We start from the raw sequence: 12,349 nt of genomic DNA, 5'->3' as shown, positions 1-12,349 counted from the left end.
GTACTCTACGGGGGAATTGTTGGGTCTATGTGTATCATAAATAAGTCATAGAGTTTGGTCTATACCTATTCTGTAAAGTGTCCTGAGATAACTTTTGTTATGATTTGGCACTATAAATAGAATTGAATTGAATTCAAATTAAATTAATTAATTTAATATAGATGGAAACTGAATCAGGTTTGATTTCCTTTAAACCCAAAAGCCTGATAGCTGGAGACCCACAAACTCACCTCTCTTTTAAAACCTCTTACCCTCGCATATTTCTCTGCCTCGACAGGTCTTCACGGTCTTTGCCTTTGCCACCACTGGAGGGTACTCTGGGAAAACCCATTTTACAGTCAAGTGCCCAGGAGCCACAGATGAACAGGATGTTGAACCTGTGTTTGGCTACCCATTCAGGTACTATAGAACACAGTTATAATTAGAGCTTCAGAGATAAATCACTCAGTTGTTATTGTATTCAATTAATCGCCTTCTATTTTGATAATCAATTAATCCGTTTGTATAATTAAAAAGGAAAAAAAGTCTGATTGCAGCTCCTTAAATGTGAATGTCTTCTGGTTTCTTTCTTTCTCTATGACTGTAAACTGAATATCTTTGGGAAACACTGGTCCACATTTTTCACCATTTTCTGAAATTTTACCAAACAATTAATCTTCATCAGTGGATAAAATAATGGGTTGTTGCAACACTCAGTCATGAGTCAAGCCTTGTCCACACCATCAGTACATTTTGAAATGCAGGTCTTCGGATTGGTTTTTAAAAGCACCCAGACAAAAACTTGTAGATCTTTCTTCTCTTTGAGTTGGCAAACACAATTGTGCCATCATCTGGTGAAAAGTATGCTTATTCCACTTGGTCTCTGCATGCTCTGAGGGCGCACTCACACTGTCCATCCGTACCGTGCCTAAGGACCTTTCACAGCTAAAGTCTAGTTCGTTTGACCAGTGTGAGGCATACCGCTCCTCGGCCCGTTTGGGAGAGGTGGGCTTTTGTAAAGCACGTTTGCACATGTACGAGCATGAGCGTGCGCACGTGTACAAGCACGAGGCCTACGGCAGTTCTGACGTCATTTTATGTGCGCCTGTTCGGACATAGACAAAAGAAGGACGGACCATGCGCAGACATTTAAAACAATGGCGGCGAAAGGTTCACGTTGGTGTGATGCGGAGGTGGAGTGTTTACTGCAGATTTGGTCAGATGAAAATATTCAAAAACAGTCGACAAGACGCACAAAAACTCTGAGGTCTATGGAAAGATTTGTAAACAAAGCGACGGATCGCGATGACGTCAATGAATGCATGTGACGTGTTACGGCGTGATGACGTATAGGCAGCAAGAAGCATTCATGCCGAAGCCCAGGGACAGTGTGAGTGCTCCCTGAGATTAATCGTGACCAAGAAAGTGTTAGATTCGTTGCAAAAAAAAAAGGCAAACATACTAGCCGTTCCCGAGCTTGGTCAGCATTTCCGTGGTAACCGCAAGCTCCACCAATCCGAACCGTTGCTGTTACGCTTAGGATTGTGGGTAGTGTAGTACTTCTCCATGACATCACAAATAAAACATGTTTTTCTTAAAACAAGGTTAATATAAAACATTGGGGCTTCTACAAGAGCATAAACCCTCGTTTTACAATCTCATGGCTCGTGGTTAGTCTACCTTTGATGGTTCAGACATTATGGCTAAAAATCAAAATCCTGATTCAGAATGTAAATAGGATTTTCACATACGGAACCACACTGTTCCACAATGCTAATGTTGCAATAGCATATTTTTATGCTTATGCTGGCGTGTGACTGCAAACATAAAATAATGATTTTGAAGGTTTTGTTTAGTATGTGGACACAGTCTTTTGTAGAATCTCAACAAGTCTCACTTAACCCTTTCGTATTCTCTCTTCTTGCATTCTTTGGATAGAAGAGTAACCAAGGTGAGGACTTGTTTTCTCTGAAATCAAACAGCAAGTGAGTAAAAAATAAGAGTCATCAGAGCGACTGTTTAAAGTGCCTTCTCCCTCTGTCCCTCCCTTCAGGTTGCCAGCCTACCCATATAAGATACCGTTGTGTAATGGAAGTCCGTCCAATGAGACCTTCCTGCAGGGCGACTTCTCCTCCTCAGCAGAGTTCTATGTGTGTGTCGGTGTGTTTGGCTTCCTTTATTGCACTGCCACACTGATCCTCTACCTGGGCTACCAGAAAGTCTACCGCCAGACCACCCGTGGTCCCATCATAGTGAGTACACACCTATTAATGTTATTTTGAGATAACTGGCATCTGCGCATGCCTGTGGGCACATTAAAGACAGATTAAAAACATTTCAGCAGAAAAAGCATTCAGCCAGCTAAACCTGCTAACAGGGCTATGAACGACTATGAAAACGTTTGTTGCGTTTTCAGAACTGTGCTGTAAGTTCTAGCCAACAACTGTGTCTCATTTGTTTCTATAATTAAATTGTTGTATTTTATCTGCGGCAAAAATCAAACATGAAATATGATCCAGGATGTCCAGTTGGGATAACAGATCCATAAATAAATGCTGTCTATAATACTGTAAGATGCTCAAGGTGCTCCACTGCCTCATCGTTTCCTGTCTGAAGCTCAAACATGTAGGCCTATGGCTGATTCTCTTCGATGTGTTTAGTCATCTTGGTGGATGTCCTCAAAGCAATTTCAGTCAAAAGCAACTGGACTGGTTGTTTGTCTAGGAAGACGTTTCACCTCTCATCCAAGAGGCTTCATCAGTTCATGTAGACACATCTGACCAGGCTGGGACTGGTCAGATGCGTCTTCCTAGACAAACAACCAGTCCAGTTGCTTTTGACTGAAATTGCTTTGAGGATAACGATGACCTGGAAGAATGAGAACATTCACAGGATCTTGATGGATGGTAAGTTTAGTGCTTGTTTAACACACTTCAATTAAAAAATGATGTCAAAAATGCATTAAAAGATTTAATCCCTGATGCTTCAGCCCAACAGATTAGAGGTAGGGTAACGGATTGTGATCCAACAAGAGTCCCAACTATATTTCCTTGTGTGCTGTCAGACAATTTAAAACTGACCTTCAGGTTTCTTTGCTGGTGTTGTGTTGAAGTAGTTCCCCTGTGGGAATAGTGTTTTGCATATTAGACAATGATTGGTTTATTTACTAGTGACGTTCCAATTAAAGCTGCCCGAATAAGTTTGAATATAAACATGCAGGCCCGCTGTGTCCTTCCCCATGCCTGGGACAAGAATTTTTTCATAGTGCTTCCCTCCTAACAATAAAGATGAACTGCGAAATACATTTTCCCAATAATTCTTGAATTATTTATTCTTTTTATTGCACTGAACGTGTTTAAATAATAAACCCTCCCGACAGACAACAGCGGGTGCATGTGAGTGATGCGATTTCTTACAGGGGCATCTTAGTATTTCATTGTTATAACAAAAATGTGTTTTGTTTGTATCTTTGTTTGATGATGGTACTATATTTAGAACTGTTTCACTTTCAGAGTGCTGTGTCAGACTCTGAAAACCATAGACAGAGAAAAACAGTCCACGCAAAAAGACACAGAGCGAGATTTTTTTCTCCAATGGTTTCCCTGGGTATGCATTGCATTTGAGTATAATGATACTATATATATATATATATATATATATGATTCTATTGTTATTACCATATACTATATTACCAATTATCATTGTTATGTTATGTTATTATTATATTATTTTTATTATTACCGGTATTATTAGTATTGCTATTATTATCATCAACATATCATTGTTGCTATTGCTATAATTATTATTATCGTAGTCATAGGATCTGTTGTCTCTATGTCTGCTGTCTTCACAAATCTTCTGTCAGAAGCTCGTCTGCTAATAATATTAAGTAAAATTTGTATTTTGGTAGTAAAACCTGCATTTTGTATCTGTATCATGGCTACATCTGTGACGTTTTTAACAAATCAATATGTTTGTAAATCGGTCCAAAATTCAGGGAATAATTCTACTTAGAGATCGAGGAGTACCTCTTTCCTTCGTATGTTGATGCACCGCACCACTCTGCTAGTCCTGTTCCAAGATGGCGGCACCTTAGGCACGTCCCTCCCCAAGGCCCCACCACAGTGACTTCCTGGTTGATCCAATCAGGAAGCTCCAAAAACGTCAGTTTTCTGAGTGTCCACTAGAGGCAGGTTTCATAACAGAGTAGTTTCTCATTGAGCCCCATGTTAAACAGGCCATTTTCACAGCATCATTAAATTCTAGTCAGTATGTTTAGGTCATATCTCCATGACAACACTGAGGGGGTGAATTTTTTTTGTACCAGGCTAGTTTTTATTTTATTGGAGGTTAAAGTTTATGAATAATTAGGGGCGTGGCCTCTTGAGTGACAGTTAGCCTCTGGCCCTCACTTGTCCTCGGAGGCTAGTTGTCAGTATTAGCATCATAGGCAAGGCAAGGCAAGGCAGCTTTATTTGTATAGCACTTTTCATACACAAGGCAGACTCAAAGTGCTTCACAGCACAACATGTCATGAATTCAAATGCATTACAGAAAGACAAAGAGAATAAAAACATAGACAATAATCAAAAACAGTGCGGACGTTAAAAGTGAAAAGATTTAGCAGGAAGCTAAGGTGAACATAAAAGTTTTCAGTCTAGTTTTAAAAGTGGTCAGAGTGGGTGAAAGTCTCAAATCTTCAGGAAGTTTATTCCAGCTGTTTGTTGCATAATGACAGAAAGATGCTTTCCCTTGATTTGAGTTTACTCTGCGAACCACTAACAGATTGGTCTCAGAGGATCTTAGTGATCTAGAAGGCTTATGTAGTGGGAGCATATCAGTGATATACCTCGGCCCTAGACCATTTAGGGATTTATATGTGAGCAGGAGGATTTTGAAATCAATTCTCTGACGTACAGGAAGCCAGTGTAATGATTTAAGAATTGGTGTAATGTGCTCACATTTTTTGGTCTTTGTTAGAACTCTAGCAGCAGCGTTCTGAACAAGCTGTAGCTGCCTGATAGTTTTTTTGGGAAGACCTGCAAGGAGACCGTTACAGTAGTCTAGCCTACTGGTAATAGAGGCATGCACAAGTTTTTCTAAGTCTTGGGCTGACGTGAGCCCTCTAAGTCTTGTTACATTTTTAAGGTGATAGTAGGCCGATTTTGTTACCGATTTGATGTGACTGTCGAAATGTAAATCAGAATCCATAATAACCCCAAGATTTCTGGCTTTATTTGAGGTTTTCAGGGACAGTGATTGAAGGTGTTGGATGACTTTAGACCTTTCTTTCTTAGCACCAAAAACAATTACCTCAGTTTTATCCTCATTTAGTTGAAGGAAATTTTGGCACATCCAGTGTTTGACTTGCTCAATGCACTAGCACAGTAGATCTATGGGGCGATAGTCATTTGGTGATAGCGCTACATAGATTTGGGTGTCATCGGCATAGCAATGGTGGTCAATGTTATTATTTTGCATGATTTGTCCTAGTGGGAGCATATAGATGTTAAATAAAGTCGGCCCCAAGATTGAACCTTGGGGGACTCCACACGTTACGTTGGTTTGTTCTGATACAAAGTCGCCAATGGAAACAAAACAGTTCCTATCTTGTAGATATGACTTGAACCAGTTTAGGACTGTGCCTGAGAGCCCCACCCAGTTTTCCAACCTGTCCAAAAGTATTGAGTGGTCGACAGTGTCAAATGCAGCACTGATGTCCAATAGCATTAATACTGAAGTTTTGCCAGAGTCTGTGTTAAGACGGATGTCATTTATAACTTTAATAAGGGCCGTCTCAGTGCTATGAAAAGGTCTAAATCCTGACCTGGAAATCCTGGAGGTTGTTGTGGCAGCCAGTAGAAGCCAAGAAGTGATTTAGTTGTTGGAGTACAACTTTCTCAATTATTTTACTTATGAATGGTAGATTTGAAATTGGTCTGTAGTTGTTGATAATACAGGCATCTAGGCTGCACTTTTTTAGAAGAGGTTTAATGACTGCAGTTTTGAAGGCCTTTGGGAAATTGCCCGATTGAATAGAGTTATTAACTATTTGCAATACGTCTGTTGATAGGCAGTCAAAAACATTCTTAAAGAAGTTGGTAGGTAAAGCATCGAGACAGCAGGTGGTTGGCTTTAGATCGGTCACTGTTTCAACTAGAGTTTTAGAGTCTATGGCATTAAAGCTTGCCATCATTGCTGTGTTATTTTGGCCTAAACGGGGGGGTGATCCAACTTTTTTGTTTGAGATATTGATGGCACGTCTGATGCCTTCAATTTTATCAGTATAAAAGAATGCAAACTCATTGCATTTCTGTGTGGAATGGAGTTCGGCTGGTATTTGTGTTGGGGGGTTGGTCAGTCTGTCGACATTTGCAAATAGGGTTTTGGCCTTATTAGTGTTGCTGTTTATGATATTGGAGAAGAATGTTTCTCTAGCACTTTTTAAGACTAAGTTGTAGGCCTGGAGCCTCTCTTTATAGATGTCATGGTGAATATGAAGTTTTGTATTTCGCCAGATTCGTTCAGACTTCCTGCACTCTCTTCTCTGGGCTGTCACAACAGCAGCTTTTCTCCAGGGTGCCTTTTGCTTACCAGAAATCGTTTTAACTGTAACCGGTGCAATGACATCTATGATATTCACAATTTTGGAATTAAAGTTGTTTACAAGATCATCAGCATGGCATGGGTTTAGAGGTGGTAGCGAGGAGATGGCATTTTTAGAGTACATTAGCATGTTCATTGATGTAGCGCTTTTTGACATTCTTTGATTCTGTTTGTGTCTCCGGAATTAAAGAAATATTAAAGAAAACACAGAAGTGATCAGACAATGAAAGATCAGTCACAAGAACATCAGAAACATTGAGACCTTTTGTGATAATCAGGTCCAGGGTGTGTCCTTTACAATGAGTAGCCTCTTTCACATGTTGAGACAGGTCAAATGTATCTAAAATAGTAAAAAGTTCCTTTGCACCCTTGCCATTCGAATCGTCAATATGAAAATTAAAGTCACCAGTTATAACTAGGCAGTCAAAGTCAGTGGAGATACTAGACAATAATTCGGTAAAATCATCGAAAAAATTTGCTGAGTATTTAGGTGGCCTGTAAATAATTAACAGGAGAATTTTGGGAGAGCATTTCAACACAGCACACAGGTATTCGAATGATGTAAAATCACCAAGTGACATCTGTTTCCCCTGAAATATGTTTTTAAATATAGCAGCAACCCCTCCCCCCCTTTTCCCAGATCTACATACATCAATAAAGTTATAGTTGGGGGGTGCTGTCTCGATCAGAATGCTTGCACTGTTATATTGCTCCAGCCATGTTTCAGTTAAAAACATAAAATCAAGTTTGGAAGTAGTAATAAAATCGTTGACTAAAAATGATTTGTTATTCAGAGACCTAACATTGAGCAGACCCATCCTGATGGTGTTATTGACAGGCTTCGATGTTGACTTTGATTTGGAGAGGATAGGAATGAGATTGTTTAGGTTAGCAGGGTGTCTACGTTTCCCAATGTTCTCTCTCTTGGTAGTCACAACAGGAATGTAGAAGGTGCCAAGCTTTGACGTAGGCAGCCTTGGGCCCAGCTGATAATGTGGTCTACTGCTGAACCCTTTTCTGTATCAGTAATATTCAGGACTGCTGTCAGGGCGGGGCGGGGGTGGCCATGAGGGGGAGGAGGAGTGGGCAGCGTCAGAGCTGGAATGAACTACTGGAGGTGGACGTTGAGGGCGTAGAGGGGGTTTACGTAAGAGGGGCGGAGAAGGGCTGAGGGTTTGTGAAGCACGCCTTCGTGGAGGGGGGGGAGGAGGTGGGAGGGAGGTGCCACTGAGATGACGCTGAGGGGGGACCGCTGAGGTCGGTCAAGGGGGGTAAATATAGGAGTAGGGCGGGGAGTGGGTGGGGGTAGCTCCCGGAACTCCAAGGGGGATAAGGGGGGAGAAAGGCTTACTTGAGGAAGGGTGAAGGATGGAGACCTGGATTTAGGCTTGGGGGGTGTGGGGGAGGGATCTTCACGCCCATTTGAAATGAAAGGGGAGGTAGAGGGGGATGGACACGTCTCATCTTTGCTCCAGTGTCTCTCATGGTCAGCGCTCTCCTTTTGCAATGGCGGTCCTCCTTCGACGTTCATGATAAGCTGTGTTGTGTCTGTCTTTTCCGTTGGTTCCTCTTGTCTCTTGTCCTTGGCAGTGATGATAGATGGATGACGCAGGAAGTAAGACATGTTGGTCATGAAAAGCTTTACTCCCAGCTTATTTAGACAAAGTCCGTCTGCCTTAAAAAGATGCCTGCGGTCCCAGAAAAAGCTAAAATTGTCAATAAAATGCATCGAACGAGCAAGAAAAACGCTGGAGAGCCACTCATTCAGCGAGTAAAGTCGACTGAATCTCTCAGCTCCTCTCCTGATCGGGGGTAGAGGACCACTGATAAACACCTCAGCATTCACAGCGCTGACTGTTTCAAAGAGTTTATTGAAGTGCTCTCTCAGCTCCCTTGATTGTTGTTTTTCAATGTCATTAAAACCAATGTGCAGAATGATATTTTTCACATTTGGGTGTGCAGCCACAATATCCAGGATTCTTTTTTCCAAGTCAGACACCGTATCCTTCGGAAAGCAGAGTACTTTGGTGTTATTATTGCTTTTCATATCTTTTACAGAAAAGTCAACCACAATCAGATTTTCAGGCCCACTTGTTAGCTTTCTCTGTGGTTTTAAGTTAGCAGGTCTTACCCTTCTGCGTGGTGATGGTGGGTTATTCAGGCAATCAGAGGGGGATCCATTGTCGGGCAACAGTGGAGCAAACCTGTTCTTTAGTTGAACACTTGCTTGCTGGGGAAGTTTCTTGGTACTTTTCCTCTTCTCAGCTGTCCGCTGCTGTGTCCTATGTGGCAGGGGAGTTGATGAAGCGCTATGCCTGGATAGAGATGGTAGCGCAGGCCAACCGGTCAGATCAGAGATATCGGGGCGCTGGGTCCTCCCGGTTATCCGTTCTCCCTTGTCGCAGGGAGGTGGTCTTCTCTTTGGCTTTGCCCCAAGTGTGTTCCAGGGAGGATTATCGCTGGTAGATTTATTACCCTGTACAGGGACCTCCCGTTTCCTTGTAGCTTCATCATTGTTAGTTAGCTGGGTTCTGGCATGCCCCTGTCCACTGTTTTCAGTCAGTGCTAGAGTGGTATTGTTTCCACAATATCCACTCACTTCTATAAATACTTCCAACCGATTAATTTTTGTTTCCAGCAGCAAAATCTTCTGTAGTAGTTTGTGGTAATCTTCCATAGAGAAGGGAGGCATCTTCTGGTGATTACCTTTAGCACTGTAGCACAGGCTCAGGCTTATCTTGAATGGTAGGCCTCCCTGCCTAGCGTTGAGGAACTCGTAAAAATATTGAAAAATGCCTCTGTTATCTAAAAGAAATATAATCCCACTGGTTTTGTAAGTATCCAGGAGCTGTTGCTCTTTGTTTCTTATTGAGGAGAAGCAAATAGTAGCAGATAGTAGCAAAAAAAAAAAATGCAAGCAAAGGCGAGAGCAAGCAGAAAAGCGTCCGCACTGTAGCAAAGCAGGAAGCAGGAAGCATGCTAACTCCGTCATCTCGACCTGGACTGCGGTCATTCGTGCAGTGTTGTGTGACAAGATGGTTTTCTCTTCGATCAACTGAACCAACAGATAGTTTAGGAACACACTGTGTTAACATTAGCTCTGTTATGCTAATTAAATAGCCACACTTGCACCATGGCTTGAATATAGCCCACTATCTATGGCACATACACTAGATGCTCATCTGGAGCAGCAGGAGGATTTGGGCCATGAGGGTCGGTGTTTTACAGTCTATGAGCATGGAACTGTGTTAAATATCGGTTTCATAGATCAGAAATGCTGCCTGCACTTCACTCGATGAGCTGGTGTTTTTTTTTTTTTTCTCAAACTTTATTTCATATCATAGTGAGTGTAATCTCCTCTAGAGACACGGGATTCCTACTCTCATTTTTCTAGTAACGTCTTCTGTAAGCCTAGCTCCCAGGCGGTGGAGCTAATGTTGTTAATTCTGTAAACGTTCCCAGACAGATGTATCTCCCTCCCCCCAACGTCACATCAATGCCCTTTTTTGGTAAGAAGAAATGAGGAGGAGTCAAAGTCTGACAAGATGGCGACTCCCAGAGGCAAATATGACTGAATCAAGTTGAGAGAACAGGCGGAGAGGCTATGTCCATTTTTTATATAGGCTATGGTCCCTCCACAGGCGATGCAGCGTTTCTGTTTATATGTCTATGGTTAACGCCACTTCACCGAGCACCGCTGTTCCGGATTAAGGAGGGCAGTTGCTGTAATTACAGATAAATAGGAAGAGAATGCGTGAAGTTAGCTGTCCTCATGAGTTTCGTCCATCACGTTTTGTTCGTTGCTCGTTGTCACGGTAAACAGGAAGAGAGCGACTCGCTCTTCCTGATAATATCTATCTCTCATTCATTTTCTAAATTTATCTATTTGTCTTTAAAACTGTTTGAGTAAACACATGTGTCACAGATAATTGTATGCACTAATTTGAATTGTTTAAATAGTAACTTATTTATGGGAAATTGCCACACATACACACACACCTCGTCTCTCTCTCTCTCTCTCTCTCTCCCCCCCCACGCACACGTGCATACTCAAACACACACACACACCTTGTCTCTCTCTCTCTCTCTCTCTCTCTCTCTCTCTCTCTCTCTCTCTCTCTCTCTCTCTCTCTCTCTCTCATGCACGCGTGCACACACTAACACAAACAAGCACAGACAGACCCCTGATAGGTCACCATACCAAATAGGCTTACCCAAGACATAGTATATTTTTTTGCAAAATAACACAAATTATAACAATTTTTTACGCTGTTATTATATTTTTTTTTTATCCGATTACTCAATCAATCGATGGAATAATCTGTAGAATACTCAATTACAAAAAGATTTGATAATTGCAGCCCTAGTTCCTGGAATGAGAGCATACTCATTTTGTATAGCAGATAAGGTTTCCATGCAAGAGGAAGTGGAACCTTGTCAATACTCGTGTGATATTAATATGAACATGCTCAGTGTTTACTGTGTACTCCCTTCCAGGACCTGGTGGTGACTGCTGCCTTTGCCTTCCTGTGGCTTGTGTCCTCCTCAGCCTGGGGAAAAGGCTTGACTGATGTCAAATGGGCCACTAACCCAGAGCACCTAGTGGAGCCATGCAAGAACATCTGTCACCCAGGAGAGTTTCCTTCCATGGGCCGCCTTAATGCCTCCGTGGTAAGTCACGCTAAAGTAGTGCAGCTGCTACACATCTTATTACGTCCTTCTTAAAGCTATGGTCTAATTCTGAAAATCAGTTGAGCCTGAGACAGATTTTAAATCTCATCTGTGAAGAGAGGGCAGTTTGTGCGCCTGTGGTGGACCTCCCAGTTCTGGTGTTCTCTCTCCCTGTGGGCACAGGTCCCACTAGAGGACGTCGTTGGTGTGCATGTTTCTGACAGTTTGGTCATAAACATGCACACCAACAGCCTGCTGGAGGTCATGTTGTAGGTCTCTGGCAGTGCTCCTTCTATTCCTCCTCCACAAAGGAGCAGATAGCAGGCCTGCTGCTGGGTCCTGCTTCTACGGCCCTGTCCAGCTCTCCTTGTGTAACATCCTGTCCCCTGGTATCTCCTCCATGCTCTTGAGACTGTGCTGGGAGACACAGCAAACCTTTTTGCAAACTGCTCGTATGAATTTGCTCTCCTGGACGAGCTGGACTGCGTGTGTGCGCGCGTGTGCGTGCGTCATTGTTTTCAAATGTCTCGGTTTCTGCCCATCCAGACGAAAACACAACCCTGGGGTTTTAAAACTTAAACAGGCTCAGTAGTGTTTCCAAACATCTCCATTTAGGTGTTCAGAGACAGGAGTAGTGTGATCTGAGTTTAGTGTGGATGTAGCCTTGAAGTCACAAGTATTCAAATTTCAGTGTTTTTATAAAACTATATATATACTAAATATGTCAACTTTTGATAATTTCACGTTTCAGGACCCTGAAAGTCACAACAAATGGTAATATTGGTCTTATTTGATGAATACACCACCTAAATATGTCAACTTTTGATAATTTCACGTTTCAGGACCCTGAAAGTCACAACAAATGGTAATATTCGTCTAGTTTGATGGATACACCACCTAAATATGTCAACTTTTGATAACTTCACGTTTCAGGACCCTGAAAGTCACTGCAAGTGGTAATATTCGTCTTGTTTGATGGATACACCATCTAAATATGTCAACTTTTGATAATTTCACGTTTCAGGACCCTGAAAGTCACAACAAATGGTAATATTCCTCATGTTTGATGGATACACCACTTAAATATGTCAAC

At 42.0% G+C, this 12,349-nt stretch overlaps 1 protein-coding gene across 1 annotated transcript; it reads left to right on the top strand.

Annotated features, from left to right (window-relative positions):
• Positions 1-262: 262 nt before the first annotated feature.
• LOC310965496 (synaptoporin-like) lies at positions 263-11,529 on the top strand (the record flags this gene model as incomplete). Its single annotated transcript, XM_083939145.1, has 4 exons — positions 263-399; positions 2,033-2,231; positions 11,083-11,256; positions 11,440-11,529. Coding segments are annotated over 4 exons (600 nt in total), but the record flags the coding sequence as incomplete, so codon positions are not given.
• Positions 11,530-12,349: the final 820 nt, after the last annotated feature.

Source organism: Echiichthys vipera (assembly GCF_963691815.1).
Source record: "Echiichthys vipera genome assembly, chromosome: X".
NCBI classification, from domain to species: Eukaryota; Metazoa; Chordata; class Actinopteri; order Perciformes; family Trachinidae; genus Echiichthys; species Echiichthys vipera.
The sequence above is the reverse complement of the archived record's forward strand: the minus strand, read 5'-3'. Positions and strand labels throughout refer to the sequence as shown.